The following is a 16,403-nucleotide window of genomic DNA, read 5'->3' on the forward strand; positions in this document are numbered from 1 at the left end:
AAGTAGCAAAAAAAAACTACCATCATGTACAAACAACATAACCCCTCCTGAATGGCAATTGTAGGACAGGTGACGAGAACAGCGGTAAAGTAATCGCCTAACATGCCAACGAAAGGAGAAGAATTAAGAAAATAAGAGCGCACACAGGAAACAAAACAAAGAAAAATAATGAACTAAGTCCAAAACTATCATGAAGGATCATGACAAATATTGATATAATGGTGATAAATTAAGCAGAACAGAAATGTATTGCAAGTACACTAATTTTTATTCCACTGGATTTATTTGTTTTGGTCCCATATATAAATGTTTTTTTTAAAAAGGGGTTAATATTACACTTGTGTCTATAAAGTAGCTTTTGGTCTAGTCTTCAACATTTTGCTGAAGTTCAAAGTCAACAATTGAGTTGTTTTAGTGAAATATGTTAAATCGACCTTGTTGCTTTGGTGCCCCCAAATGTGTGCTTAAAATTGACCTGGCGTCTTCTGTTGCCACATTAATTGGGTCACTCCGTACATCACAGGAGATATTTCTGGCGGCGACTCCCTCACCACCTGGACTTCAAAGTAAATCTATCTTTGTGACAAGTGCACCCATTAATGACCCCACAGCCCCTCTCTCCCTGTCAGGCGCCTGGTGTACCCGGCGCTCGTCACCCTGCTGATCTCCACCCTCACGTTCCCCCCGGGCTTCGGGCAGTTCATGGCGGGTCAGGTGAGGAAAAAAGACCACCGATAAATGAATAATGAGGGGTTTTTTTAAAGGAAGAAAAACGTCATTTCTTCTACTTGGCGACCTCAGCTGACGCAGCACGAGTCTCTGGTGGCGCTGTTTGACAACCGCACGTGGTGCCGTCAGGGCGTGGCCGAGGAGTTCGACTATAACAGCCACCACCACCACGGTTGGAAGCACCCCCAGGTCAACGTCTTCATCACGCTCATCCTCTTTATCGTCATGAAGGTGCGCCGCCCTCGCCAATTAACAAACACAAGCATATGGTGCATACTTGCCAACCTTGAGACCTCCGATTTCGGGAGGTGGGGGGAGGGGGTGGGGTGGGCTTGGTCAGGGGTGGGGTGGGGGCGTGGTTAGGGGCGTGGTTAAGAGGGGAGGAGTATATTTACAGCTAGAATTCACCAAGTCAAGTATTTCATATATATATATAAGAAATACTTGACTTTCAGTGAATTCTAGCTATATATATATATATATACAGGTAAAAGCCAGTAAATTAGAATATTTTGAAAAACTTGATTTATTTCAGTAATTGCATTCAAAAGGTGTAACTTGTACATTATATTTATTCATTGCACACAGACTGATGCATTCAAATGTTTATTTCATTTAATTTTGATGATTTGAAGTGGCAACAAATGAAAATCCAAAATTCCGTGTGTCACAAAATTAGAATATTACTTAAGGCTAATACAAAAAAGGGATTTTTAGAAATGTTGGCCAACTGAAAAGTATGAAAATGAAAAATATGAGCATGTACAATACTCAATACTTGGTTGGAGCTCCTTTTGCCTCAATTACTGCGTTAATGCGGCGTGGCATGGAGTCGATGAGTTTCTGGCACTGCTCAGGTGTTATGAGAGCCCAGGTTGCTCTGATAGTGGCCTTCAACTCTTCTGCGTTTTTGGGTCTGGCATTCTGCATCTTCCTTTTCACAATACCCCACAGATTTTCTATGGGGCTAAGGTCAGGGGAGTTGGCGGGCCAATTTAGAACAGAAATACCATGGTCCGTAAACCAGGCACGGGTAGATTTTGCGCTGTGTGCAGGCGCCAAGTCCTGTTGGAACTTGAAATCTCCATCTCCATAGAGCAGGTCAGCAGCAGGAAGCATGAAGTGCTCTAAAACTTGCTGGTAGACGGCTGCGTTGACCCTGGATCTCAGGAAACAGAGTGGACCGACACCAGCAGATGACATGGCACCCCAAACCATCACTGATGGTGGAAACTTTACACTAGACTTCAGGCAACGTGGATCCTGTGCCTCTCCTGTCTTCCTCCAGACTCTGGGACCTCGATTTCCAAAGGAAATGCAAAATTTGCATGGTTGGGTGATGGTTTGGGGTGCCATGTCATCTGCTGGTGTCGGTCCACTCTGTTTCCTGAGATCCAGGGTCAACGCAGCCGTCTACCAGCAAGTTTTAGAGCACTTCATGCTTCCTGCTGCTGACCTGCTCTATGGAGATGGAGATTTCAAGTTCCAACAGGACTTGGCGCCTGCACACAGCGCAAAATCTACCCGTGCCTGGTTTACGGACCATGGTATTTCTGTTCTAAATTGGCCCGCCAACTCCCCTGACCTTAGCCCCATAGAAAATCTGTGGGGTATTGTGAAAAGGAAGATGCAGAATGCCAGACCCAAAAACGCAGAAGAGTTGAAGGCCACTATCAGAGCAACCTGGGCTCTCATAACACCTGAGCAGTGCCAGAAACTCATCGACTCCATGCCACGCCGCATTAACGCAGTAATTGAGGCAAAAGGAGCTCCAACCAAGTATTGAGTATTGTACATGCTCATATTTTTCATTTTCATACTTTTCAGTTGGCCAACATTTCTAAAAATCCCTTTTTTGTATTAGCCTTAAGTAATATTCTAATTTTGTGACACACGGAATTTTGGATTTTCATTTGTTGCCACTTCAAATCATCAAAATTAAATGAAATAAACATTTGAATGCATCAGTCTGTGTGCAATGAATAAATATAATGTACAAGTTACACCTTTTGAATGCAATTACTGAAATAAATCAAGTTTTTCAAAATATTCTAATTTACTGGCTTTTACCTGTGTGTGTATATATATATATATATATATATATATATATATATATATATATATATATATATATATTTATTTATTTATTTTATTATATATATATATATATATATATGTATATATAAATAAAAGAAATACTTGAATTCCAGTGTTCATTTATTTACATATATACACGCACATAACACTCATCTACTCATTGTTGAGTTAAGGGTTGAATTGTCCATCCTTGTTCTATTCTCTGTCACTATTTTTCTAACCATGCTGAACACCCTCTCTGATGATGCATTGCTGTGTGGCACGCACAAAAGTGCTTTCATCAAATGCATTAGAGACTGGAATCTTCCATCTCTCCCTAGCATGGCCCAAAACCGGTCAATCTTTGCTTCCTGAGGAAGATCTTCAGTGCCAAGCACTTGGTAGTCCACTACTTCTTCCCGGAGGCTATCCAGGTCCAATCGCAGCTGCGGCTTGGAACTTACAAGCTGTTATGAGAGTAGCGTATGTGTGTGTGTGTGGCCCTTTAATAGGTGAGCATGTGAGGTGAGTGACGTCAGTGAGTGTGTGGGCGAGAGAAGAGAGGGAGCAATAGCGTCAGTGCGGGCGGGACTAGTTTGTTTTGTGTTGGATTGGCTGTGTGCAAGCAATCAATAAAGCAAGATTTGCAACTAATCGCCGGACTCAGGCAGGAAAGGTGCAACATAGCGTATTTCTTCAGCTTACTCGTCGTCGGCGTCGCCATGGCTGTATCTTCCTCGTTCTTCTGCTTCGTCTCCTTGTTGTGTGCGCTGTTGTGCACTGCACTCTCTAAAAGCCGTATATGTTGTTGATGTTATAGATGGCAGTATTGTCCTGTTTAAGAGTGTCACAACATTGCTGTTTACGACAGACAAACTGCTTTACGGTAGACAAAAAACGTGACTGCTGCTGTTGTGTGTTGTTGCCGCGCTGGGAGGACGTTAATGAAACTGCCTAATAATAAACCCACATAAGAAACCAAGAACTCGCCCTCCATCATTCTACAGTTATAATGTGATTGGGCAGGCACATTGTTTATATCGTGAGAAAGAGGACTCAGGTCCGCATGGAGCTGAAGGCCACGCCCCCTCCAGCTCCGCCTGAATTTCGGGAGATTTTCGGGAGAAAATTTGTCCCGGGAGGTTTTCGGGAGAGGCGCTGAATTTCGGGAGTCTCCCGGAAAATCCGGGAGGGTTGGCAAGTATGATATGGTGACCAAATACGCTCAATGTGACTCCTCCTCTCAGTTCTGGATGTCAGCCGTGGCCACCACCATGCCCGTTCCATGCGGGGCCTTCATGCCGGTTTTCCTCATTGGTGAGGAGCGTCCTGCATGAAATGGCAAGTTGTTCCTTGGATAACATCATAAAAAGCATCTTTTTATTGAACCTGGCCAGGTGCTGCATTTGGCAGGCTTGTTGGAGAGGTCATGGCTACCATGTTTCCTGACGGTATACATGCTGACGGCAGCGTGTATCCCATAGTTCCCGGCGGTTACGCAGTCGTGGGTGAGTCATTCTCTTGTTTCCATTTATTTGATTCAGAGTGTCTTCATATTCTATTTAATTGGGCCTTATAAGCAATTTTCCTTCCTTCAGCTGCTGCTACCGTGACATTTTTATCACCTCATGGCAGTTTATGGGATGTGACTGATTAAAATTGATCCCACTTAGGTGCAACATCACATTTCGGGCTCACCTGTGATAGAAAATCTGTTTTAGATCAAATTGCAGCTGTCTGTCTAAGGCAGGGGTGTCAAACCTACGGCCGGCGAACAGGTTTTATCCGGACCGCGGGATTAGTTTGCTAAGTATAAAAACAAGCCGAAATTTTTGAATGAAAGAAATCGCTGTTCTAAATGTGTCCACTAGATGTCGCAATAGCAATTCTTTGTATCTTTGTAGATTATGCTACTTATGTAAAAAAAAAATAAACCACATGATGTGAGTGCTCCAGTCGAGGAAAATGGGCAAATGACATAAATAACATCCTGTAATTTGATTTTGATATTATTTTTTTGTCTTGATAAATTGAAAATTAACTGAACATTATCCATCCATCCATCCATTTTCTACCGCTTGTCCCTTATGGGGTCGCGGGGGGTGCTGGAGCCTATCTCAGCTGCATTCGAGCGGAAGGCGGTGTACACCCTGGACAAGTCGCCACCTCATCGCAGGGCCAACACAGATAGACAGACAACATTCACACTCACATTCACACACTAGGGACCATTTAGTGTTGCCAATCAACCTATCCCCAGGTACATGGTTTTGGCGGTGGAAGGAAGCCGGAGTACCCGGAGGAAACCCACGCAGTCACGGGGAGAACATGCAAACTCCACACAGAAAGATCCTGAGTTCCCGGGATTGAACTCAGGACTACTCAGGACCTTCGTATTGTGAGGCACATTCACTAACCCCTGTTCCACCGTACTGCCCCTGAACATTACCACATAATTTATTCAGAAAGTTTAAATAACGACAAATAAAGATAGAATACTATTTACAGCAACATGTAAGTGTAAAAACAACAACATTATGATTTGTACATTTTCAGAATGTGCCTGTTCTATTTTTAAACAAAGAAAACAATCTGAAGTTGCCTTTATTTTGAATTTATCGTTCCGGGATTTTACCAGATTTTACTTGGGAGTAGATTTTTCTCCATGTGGCCCCCGATCTAAAATGAGTTTGACACCCCTGGTTTTAGGAAATGAAGCGACATATAGTCCTCCGCTATTAGCGCTTTTTGAAATGTTCTTTGTTTAGAAATGTAATAAATGTTGATTTTGTCCTAAAAAATATATATTTTTAGAAAAAAATGGTCTTAAAAATAGGGCTCGTCTTATATCCAGGTTAATACGGCATTTAGTCATTCATCTTATAAATGCTAATGCTATTAATAATTGCAATAATAATGTGTGATATTTTGAGGATTTGTCTTATAACTTCAGAGGCTACTCAAATCTGAATGGTACATTAAAATTGCTGATTGTCAGAACGCCCACAGTACTGGGAGGAGGAGATGCAAATTGTCTGGACTCTGGGATGCAGAGACGGCAGGAAAGTGCATGAACAAGCCTTCTTTATTAGGGAAAATACTTATGTGCAGCTGGTAAGTGCATAAAGAACAAATAGGCGCATGAAGCGCAAAGCAAACGATCCAGCCCCATCCAGATCGCAGCAGCAGAGAACCATCCTGATTGGCAACCAGACACAGGTGTGTCTGATTGCCAACACTCAGACCAAAAGAATAGAGGACAAATCGGAAGTGGAACTGAAAATAAAAGTGCTGTACAGGAAATATTATAAAATACAAGAAACTTATAACAACTGTTGTGAAATATTGACACAAATGTGGCACAAATACTTGCCTAATTAATACTGTATTTATTAGGCAAGTCTGAAGGGGCAATCAGTGTCCGTCTGTGTGCGCATCAACATATGTGGACTGTTGGAAAAAAAAACAGACATATTGTCAATCCAGTAATGCCATTTTTCAGCTGCTGGTTGAGTTACAGGCAGACACCAAAATGAATCAATATATCTCCTATTCACTGCATTTTCTTGTGTCTGGATGATTCCAGCACACTATCACAGTGCTAAAAAGTAGGTTCTGTTGTTCAGGTCAGGGTTTCTGCCCCGGCCTATTGTTGAGCCGCCAAAAATATCTGTTTCTTAGCTGTGGTCTGTATGGGCCGCGGCAGTACTCAGTTGTAATACACTTTTCCACCACTTATGGCAGTAATGACAATCTCAAACAAACAGAAGAAGTCTTGAGCTAAAGTCATAGAGAAGTTTTTTAAGCGAAAAAATTATGACTAAAGTGGTGAAGCAGTATTTTCATTTGCACATTTTATTAATTTAATTAGAATTGATAATGCAGCTAAAATAGGCTCCAGCACCTCGCGCGACACCGATAGGGACAGGCGGTAGAAAATGGATGATTAATTTTAGTACAGCTTCATCGCATGTTAAATTATATTTCATAGTTTCTATAAGTGCCTACTTTTGTCGTATATTTGATTAGCACTTATTTTTTAATCAGCCTGACCTAATCCTTAAAATAATCTGTGTGATTAACGCATGGTGTCATATAATTTGACAAGGTTTATCCCGTTAAATTGTACATAGGTTAGATATAACTATTGCATATGATTAAAATCAAGAGTAAGATTATAATTCAGTGTAGATTTTTAAGTGGTTCCTCTGTAGGGGGAAAGTTGGGTCGTGAGGTTAAAAAGGTTTAGAAGCTCTGGTCTAGATCGCACCACAGGAGTGTTTCTATATTGCCCAGAAAATGTGGCGTAGATTATAGTTGTGTGCTGCATGTTCCTCAACATAGCAAAACACCCTGCTTTGGACCACGATGCCATGGATGTGCAGTAAGTGAGTGTCTCCATGGTGAAAGCCGGTAGTACATGCAAAATAGTCATTCAAGTAGGCCAGCACTTTTTATCAATTGCATACCAGACATTAGTAGATCCCCTGCAACATGCCCAATAATAGTACACACAAATGTATAGTTTAACACTTGTTATTTGGGATCTTAGTACAATAGGATACCAAAAGAGTCAAGCTAATTTAGTCTTAAAAATAATTGTTACAAAAAGGTGTCTTGGAAAAAGAGTGTTTGTCTTATATTCAGGTCAATACAGTATTTAGTACTTCATGCTGGGTCATCACATTTATAAAATTGTAGGATGAATGAGTGTAAGTTACCTTTACACTGCAGGCCACAGTGTTCTAAATCAGATTTTTTCCAGCTGCAAGTAAAATGTGATCTTTATCAGACTCCAGTGTAATTGTGCACAAGCCCCAATTTGGCCCCAATGTGTGTAAAGTGAAAACAAATTAAGTTGTCCGGATTCCGTAAATGGACAAGGTAGTCGCTACTACTACAAAATAAAATTAGAAGTCGCCACCATCGATATGTTCGCCATACCCTGAAAATGTGTGTTTTTTTAACGTGAAAATGAATTCAAGTAATATAATGTATGAATGGATATTCTTATTTTTCAACTACATATATATATTCATGTATTATGAAGTCGCCACCATCGATATGTTCGCCATACCCTGAAAATGTGTGTTTTTTTAACGTGAAAATGAATTCAAGTAATATAATGTATGAATGGATATTCTTATTTTTCAACTACATATATATATTCATGTATTATGTTGTATATTTGTTGGTCGTGTGATGGGGCGATGAGCCAAAAAGATGCCAACGAGGAATCGTCGAACAAAAAGCTTTATTTGTTTCAGCGAGCCTCAGACTGGAACCTGCATCTTCCAGGAGAAAAACTATGGACCTAATCACTTTTCTGCTGTCTTCTCAGACCACTGTTCTTAAATACCTTTTACACAAAGACCCCCACTCTCCATAACTCTAGCCTTGGAGCCGGTCAGTCTGGACAAAGCCCAGTTTGTTGCTTGGCCAGTCAGCCTATTTCCTTTGATCAGTTTGAGTCGGGTGACCTCCAACCCCTGATCTCTACTCCTACCGGTGGGGGCTTCCTACCAGATGTTGTTATTGTGTTTATACTTCCTCCTAAAATTCAACTGCTGCTATCCCTTAAGTTCCTCAGTGTCCTGGGGGGTAAGAACCGCCACTCTTTGAAGAGTTTGTGATGAACATGTGCACTTTTGACCTTAGTAGAATAATCCTCGAAAGGATTCTGTGACCAAATACAAATACATGCTATTTCACAATCATATAAGAAAATTGTACATGGTATAATTTACCACAATTACATATAGCCTATTATTCGCGCACTATTGACTAATGCACCGAAAATTCTTCTGTCGAAAAAATACTTTGCCAAACCGAAACAGGATGTTGTGATGAAATAGCCATTTCCAATGGCGAATTATGTAGCATACCGTTTGCATTCAGGTTGCATTTCCATTTAGACTGAAGTCACATTTGAAAAGATCTGATTCCAATCAGATCCGGACTACTTCCTGATATGGCCTGAATCTGATGCCAAAAGATAAGATTTGAAGCATTTTAGAAGGTTTAGACTGGCAAAAGAAATCTGATCTGTGTCATTTGAGGGCAAAAAAAATCAGATTTAGTGAGTATAGGGGTCTCATTATAAAGTGGTCCGCAGTGACCTATCAAATTAAATCTATGCCCGCTATTACTCCATAATGATGAATAAAATATGAATTTAGTGACGACAGAACAAAACCATTTCCCTCCTTCTTTCCGCAGGTGCGGCAGCGCTGTCCGGGGCTGTCACCCACACCGTGTCCACAGCGGTCATTGTCTTCGAGCTGACCGGTCAGATCTCGCACATCCTGCCTGTGATGATCGCGGTGATCCTGGCCAACGCCGTGGCCCAGTCGCTCCAGCCGTCGCTGTACGACTCCATCATCCGCATCAAGAAGCTGCCCTATCTTCCAGAGCTGGGCATGGGGCATCACGAGTGAGTCTCGGCCGTTTTGCCCAATTATCGCTCTTTCTCTCTCTCTCTTTTGCCTTTTTGCAGGAAGTATAATATCCGAGTGGAGGACATCATGGTGCGGGATGTGCGCTACATCACGCTGACCTCTTCCTACCGGGAGCTGCAGGAGATGCTGCTGACTGGTCAGCTTAAGACGCTCGCACTTGTTGAATCCAGAGGTAAATTAAAGAAAAATGATAGAATGGTGGGACAATAATCTCTTATTAGTTTTTCTTAATTCTGTTTACTTGGCTACCTGGGTGCTGTCTTGTGCAGCAGTAAAGGACAGGGACAATTGGCAGGGACAGAGTAAGATAAAAGCTGACATCAGCTCTGGAAATTGCAGAATAAAAACATTACACAAGTGCTGATGGTGTGAAACGATCCCTCATTTATAACCATTGAGGCCCTTTAAAAGTGAAGTTACACTTTTTACCACAAGGTACCAAAACGACCACTCTCCCAAAAGTGTATAAAAAGTGCAACGTATCAACAAAAATTCACAATACAATGAAAACAAATAAGTAGTGTATTTACATGTATTTTCAATTGCTTTGTAAAGTATTGTAGAGGCTGGGAGTTGGTGGAGGTTGCTCTATTTTCTTTTATCAGATTCATTAACATTTTGTGTGATTTTTGTAAATATCATTAATAAAATCACTTTCATCGCATAAAATCTTTGCAACGTTTGATGTAATCATTGATATAAACATTTCAATTAGGATAGGATAGGATTTTATGGTCATTGCACAAGTACTACGAAACTATGTTTTCAGCACAAACCCGTTCAAGATTAGCCAAACAAACAGTGTACAGGGTTACAGAACAGGAACGCTGATGGGTCACCACGAGGCGCCCCCGTAAAAGATGGGAAAAAGGTAAAACGCTGGGGAAGAAGATGAGTAAAAAAATACAATCTAGACTGGGCTCCTAAGGGGGCCTAGTCTGGAGTGGGAAAAAACCCTCCATGCCATGCACACATAAACATGTTACATATAATCACGACAACTCGCAACAGAGGGGAGGGGGGGGGGTTGGGGCCCTGGAGGTCGACTGCTGCTATGAAGCGCTGCCAGCCGTCCATCACCCCGAAGGGGAATCAAGCGGTGGTGAAGGTCAGGGGTGGGGGAGAGGGTGTGCGTGTGTGTATATGCCCATTGTCTTGGGTGTGTTGATGTAGTGTCCATAGACCTGGGGCCGTTCTGCATGCAAGCAAAGGTTCGACTACAGGTGTCGTTGAAGAGGGAGGGAGGTCAAAAGCGCCCATCATTGAGGAGTCCTCGGGGGATGTTTTCAGAACAGCCTGCTCCTGTTGTTGCAGCGTCAAGGCCATTCGAGGGAGTCAGATCGTAGATTAGGATTTTTGTTTTTCGCGAGCAGACATTACAATGGCTTATCTGTTCTATTCGTCCATGCTGGCGCTCATATCCAATTTTTCCCTTTCAACCAGCTTTTCCATTATGTGATCCATCTTGCGATTCAGTTCAGAAATCGCCCCAGTCTGTGATCCCACAGCCCGGCCCAAGCCTTCCGTTGCGACGAAACAGCCTTTGGGCTCCTTGAGTGGCTGCCATCGTCTTACGAATTTGACGATACACCAGAGCAATGCCCAGCCCAATCAGCAGGTGCTCCGCGATCACGGTTCCAAATAGGTAGATGTCTTCCACGTCCTCGATGGAAAGGACTGAGAGGCACATTATTCTCCATTTATCCCAGGAATCTCTCACGTACCCCGCAGCAATGGTTCCATCAGGGCAGCCAGGCTCCCCAGAACCTCTTTTCCTCGTCGAAAAGATTTTGACGATTGAGTCGAGAGTCCAGCTGATCATTTCCATGTCTGATGTGTAGATTTGGAGGACAGCGCAAAGAAAGAGGCTTCAAAAAAGTGTAGACAAGACAAAACAAAGAGAGCAAGCAGGGAGAAGAAGGGAGCGGGAAAAAATGCGACCGCCCTCACCACAGGCAAGACAGAAAGTGTATTGAAAAGTATTTTAAATTATTATTATTATTTGATCCTAAAAAGACAACTTATATTATTAAGAAAGTTGTCCAATGATGAGGTATGAAATGTAATATTTGAAATTAGGGTATTACAGCCTTAAAGGAGCCATATGTAGGAATTTCCTGTCAAGTGATCATTAAATAGCCCTGATATGTCAAAAGGCATTAATACATCATGTTCTTTTCGAATACCTCTAACTGATAACGGTAGTTCAGCCGGGATATGCTCATTTCAAAATTAGATTTACAGCCCCGAAATCTTGTAATTGTTTTCATTTCGATGCCCCGCCTTCCACCGTTTGACCAATTAGAAAGTCCGTGAGTGTGTCACATCCCTGGTTGCCAGTTACGCACCGCCATCTTTGTCTAGCTACTGCCACTGGTAAAGTTACTAAACATGTCAGACCTTAGTAAATCTAAAAGGCGTCGTTACGATTCTCAACTTATTCATGACAAAGGAACAAAACGCGGATTGAAGGCGGAGAAGATTTTTTGACACCAAACTTACTAATTTCCTCCTTGATAGGTAAGTCAGGCATTTACGTTTTCTAATTACTTGTAATAAATGGAAGTTGACATTTCGTATGTAAACTATATTGTCCAAAACAGTCTTTGATCTTGTCTAATAAAGCTAGTATGTTCGTGCAACGAATGCTTAGCATGCTAGCCCGGTCAATGACACATCGACATATAGGCATATATGCCCATTAGCCTGTATGTCGATGTGTATTCGAACTGACAGGGCAAAATATATTTTCGACAAATAAAATCTATGTGGATATGGGTAGTGTCAGTGCCTATTTCATTTTCAATATGCTGATACGCTGAGGAAATGGGTTCCAACATGAGCATCATGTCAATGTGAAACGTATGGAGACAGCCAAATCACAAGATAAAAGAATTCCTCATTCGTGTTTGCATATTGTGGACTACATGTACCAAGTTATATGGCAATCTGAAACGTTTGAAACAGCCTTGATAAAATGTCTCCTTTTGTTTTGGGCATACATTAGGCTGCTAAGCATGCTCTACTTATTTTCACCAGTATAACCATTGCTAGCGTTGGTTGTAGTTCGTTTTAGTCTGTGTTTTATAATAGTACTGACAATAACCATATGATTGCCATTTGTTGTTATAGTACGCAGGCATGACGTACTTCTTCCTGAAAATAGCCTAATTTCTGTGTAAAATGTGTTGGTTAGAGATTCGTTATTGACAAAACGCTTGTCTATTCAGCTATTATGGCCCCAGCACCTCAACCCCTAGTAAGAGGCGGTGGAAGTTTGAAGTTCTTTGGAGTAGCCTAGTCTATCGAGCTGGATTTGGCTGCGTATCTGGCAACCTCAGTCAGGGAGAGGGAGAAGGGACTACAGAATTTTGACCGTGATTACAGTACCATTTCTGTCCAAATTCCTACATATGGCTCCTTTAACCAGGCCAATAACTAAAAGTTTTAAAACATTATTATTTTTGGAGCTTTACTGAAAAAAAAGTATTATAATTGGAGTCATGGGCATCAAATCGGTCCCGAAGGTAAGTAGTATAGGAATATATTATATAGATCTTGTATTAAGTATAGTTATAATCAAATGAGCTGGAGTTTGGTTTCCTTAAGGCAGGGGTGTCTAAAGTGCAGCCCAAGGGTAGATTTTTATTTGCCCTCGACATGTTCTGAAATGTTCTCATTATTAATAAGGTTTAGATACAACTATTTGCTTTGTCACCTATAACACAAAAGCTAAGATAAATAAATAAAAATCCATATAGTTTAGCATATACTGATGCGCATTGAATTTGTTTTAGCAGGGCCACACCTGGCCAAATTGGGGCCCGAAGCAGAATTTTAACATTTAACAAAATTAAAACATATATTTTAATTATTAAAATTTTGACCGGGATCCAAACCCAGGACAGCTGTTTACAAGCCGAGCACTAACAATCAATCAAAGTTTATTTATATAGCCCTTAATCACAAATGTCTCAAAGGGCTGCACAAGCCACAACGACATCCTCTGCTCAGATCCCACATCAGGGCAAGAAAACCCAATGGGCTCAATGAGAAACCTCGGAGGGGACCGCAGATGTGGGGACCCCCCCCCTGGGCGACCGGTGCAATGGATGTCGAGTGGATCTAGTTAATAGTGTGAGAGTCCAGTCCATAGTGGGGCCAGCAGGGTGGAGACAAGTCAGCAGCGCAGAGACGTCACCAACTGATGCACAGAGGAGTGGTCCACCCCGAGTCTCGACTTTGGACAGCTAGCGCATCATCACCTGATAACCTCTGCACGAAGGAGAAGGGGGCAGAACATAAAAGCGACGGCAGATTAACTGGTCTAAAAGGGGGGTCTAATTAAAGGCAAGAGTGTACAAATTAGTTTTAAGACGTTTTTAAGACGACATTGAAAATGTTGTTAGAAATTTGCCATTATGCTTTTATCAGTAACGGAGCAGGAAGGGGCTGCAAAAATATTTGCAGTAAAATGTCATATTTACATGCGTTTCTTCACAAAAACGGGGCCTCCTGCTAGGGATGATGTTCGAAATCGGTTCTCCCGGTTGTTCGATAAGAAAAGAACCGATTCCATGGACTCGAATCCCTTTTTGAGAACCAGTTCCTGTTATCGAGGCCACTATAGTAAAGAAAAAGAGTTGGTTCTTTATTCGAATCCCTGGGAACGAATTCCTTCCCACGTACAGGAAATGCCCTGTGGGACGCAATATTATGCCCATTTGATTGTAGACTCTTACTGACACCTTGTGGCGATATGAAAATACTATGCATCATTAGTTTAGGCACTTCCGGGTTGGCGACTCAGTTAAGTTCATGAGACAATTGAGAAGTAGATAAGTTGTGTTAGCTCTTACAAGTCTTGGAAAAGATAAGTCTGTAAGTAAACTGTTTAACTTGTTTATGTAACTCAATATTAAGGTGGAAAATGGTTCAGTTTGATACTAAGATGTTTATTGAAAAACGATTTGTGTGCACTGTTTCAATGGATGTTTTGAGGACTTAAAATGGCTGCCAGTCGTGTATTTCCACCATTGAAATAGTTTCAACACTCAGAAGTATTTGTTTGATGATAGTACTGTATATTTGTGTGAAGCTAATATTTACATATTGTGTATTACATTTCAGTATGTTAATTGAATCACATAGCTTATACATTTGTCATTGTGTGTATTTCAATTAAAAAAAAAAAAAACTGTCCAGTGCAAGACAAAAGTAAAGATAGGAAAAGACAAAGCAAGATCAACAACAATAAAGAGCCTAAATGGATTAATCTGCTTCGGATTGTTTGTTAGCTGTCTGCCAAGCTGTATAACCTCAACACGTATAGTGAGGGCAAAACAGGCAATATGCAATTATTGCCAGGCTTCGCTCTCATGTAAGGCGGGAAGAATTGTTGATTGATGACTGTGGTGTTCTTAGTGTCATAGTGTGTGTAGTTATAGTATGTTCCAATAGCAGCAGAAGTGCACTTTTTGGAGAGCTGTATTATTTTCAGTTTTGTGCCCAAGGGACTGATTTTATTTAACACTATATTATTATTTATACACCTATAGTGATCACTGAAACTGGTTGTTTTTGTGTTACTGTATATTTGTTTTTCTGAAAAATCCCACTTAATATACTTTGGGTAACAACAGTCAATATTTATTTATTTTTTATTTTTTTAGGGGGGTAACAGCCAATATTTATTCATTTATTTTATTTTATTTTTTTCTTAGAAAATAAAAGTGAACTTTTGTTAAACCAGATATTGTGTTTTTTTCCATATACAACAACCTATCTGGATTCGATAAGAGAATCGATAAGGAATCGGTTCAATAAGAAGACTCGATAATGGGCTCGAACTCGATAATTTCTTATCAAACATCATCCCTACCTCCTGCGTATATGAAGCGTGGTTTTAACATCTGTAACGTACAAAAATGAACCCCCTGCCCTAGGGTTATTGTCAGATATTTTCCTCCTGCTCCAGACTCCATGATCCTGCTGGGCTCCATCGAGAAGCTGCAGCTGCAGTCTCTGCTCTCGCTCCAGCTGGGCCGCCAGCGCCGCCTGGAGTACCTGCACCAACTGGCCCTGGACAGCGACGCCAACGAACACCTGCCCAGCCTGACCAGCGACAGCACTCCCACTTCTCCCTGCAGCCGTGCCGCCATCAACGCTCATCAAGGGGTCCGCTTCCTGGTGAGCACCCAACAGGTGTGAGGTGACCCCCGGGTGGGGGGGTGGCGTAGCCCGGCTGGGGGTGGGAACGGTAGCACTAGAGCGAGACCCGGCATGTGTAACGCATGTAGCGATGGGTAAAGGCACAGGTGGAGGGTATGGAACACGGCGGTGGTAAGTGCTTTGATCGATTGAACATCCTTTTTATTGACATTAACACTCTTGTCTTGTGTGTCTCTCGTCTGTGCCCTCACCTGTGCTGTCTCCTTGGTTCTCGCTTTGCTCGTGCTCCTTTATTTCCTTTCTTTCTTATATATGCATGTGCATGCTTGTGTCTGTGGCTCCCTTTTGTTAATGTGTTGTCCATCCAGATCTCCACCGAAGAGTCCTCCTCCTTCAGCCCAGCAGTGGTCTCCAACAGCCAGCAGCTGCCTCTCAAATCGGCTCTGAAAAGCGTGTCCGCGATCAGTAACGCTGACACGCCAAACAGTACGTCACCGCTGCCAACGCAGCAACAATGAATCATTCAAGAGATGATTAATGCTTTTCTCCTCCCCGAGGTTCTCAGACGCTCTCCTGCGCCGAGCAAGACAAGGAGCTGCTGGAGGTGAGAGCGAGCGCGGGAGAGGTCAAGGGTCAAGTGAGTGTGCGGGGCGTGGAAGGGCGGGGGTCAGGCGCCTCAACATGCAAGTCGTATTGGGCTTGAAAGTGTGACGTACTGTTGTGAACGCGATGCATTGTGGGTCTTTCTGGCCTCTGACTACAGTATTTTCCGGACCATAAGGCGCACTGCCTATGAGTGGGTCTAGTCAGGTCTTTTTTCATACAAAAGGCGCACCGGATTCTAAGGTGCATTAAAGTTAAAGTTAAAATGCCAATGATTGATTCTGATTCTGATTGTCACACACACACACTACATGCGGTGAAATTATCCTCTGCATTTGACCCATCCCCACAGGGGAGCAGTGAGCA

The 16,403-nt window shown here is 42.1% G+C and overlaps 1 protein-coding gene across 3 annotated transcripts in view; it reads left to right on the forward strand.

The window, feature by feature from the left end:
- clcn2a (chloride channel, voltage-sensitive 2a) overlaps positions 1–16,403 on the forward strand; it is a 157,402-nt gene that overhangs the window by 131,609 nt on the left and 9,390 nt on the right. For 2 of the 3 annotated variants that reach the window (XM_061979450.2, XM_061979448.2), the window contains exons 12-20: positions 612–714; positions 802–960; positions 4,053–4,122; positions 4,203–4,313; positions 9,025–9,238; positions 9,302–9,435; positions 15,241–15,452; positions 15,803–15,920; positions 15,992–16,038. In XM_061979450.2, the coding sequence (XP_061835434.2) occupies positions 612–714; positions 802–960; positions 4,053–4,122; positions 4,203–4,313; positions 9,025–9,238; positions 9,302–9,435; positions 15,241–15,452; positions 15,803–15,920; positions 15,992–16,038 (1,168 nt within the window). The remainder of the gene's footprint in view (positions 1–611; positions 715–801; positions 961–4,052; positions 4,123–4,202; positions 4,314–9,024; positions 9,239–9,301; positions 9,436–15,240; positions 15,453–15,802; positions 15,921–15,991; positions 16,039–16,403) is intronic. The other variant, XM_061979449.2, reaches the window with a different exon arrangement.

Source organism: Nerophis lumbriciformis, linkage group LG19, assembly GCF_033978685.3.
Source record: "Nerophis lumbriciformis linkage group LG19, RoL_Nlum_v2.1, whole genome shotgun sequence".
NCBI classification, from domain to species: Eukaryota; Metazoa; Chordata; class Actinopteri; order Syngnathiformes; family Syngnathidae; genus Nerophis; species Nerophis lumbriciformis.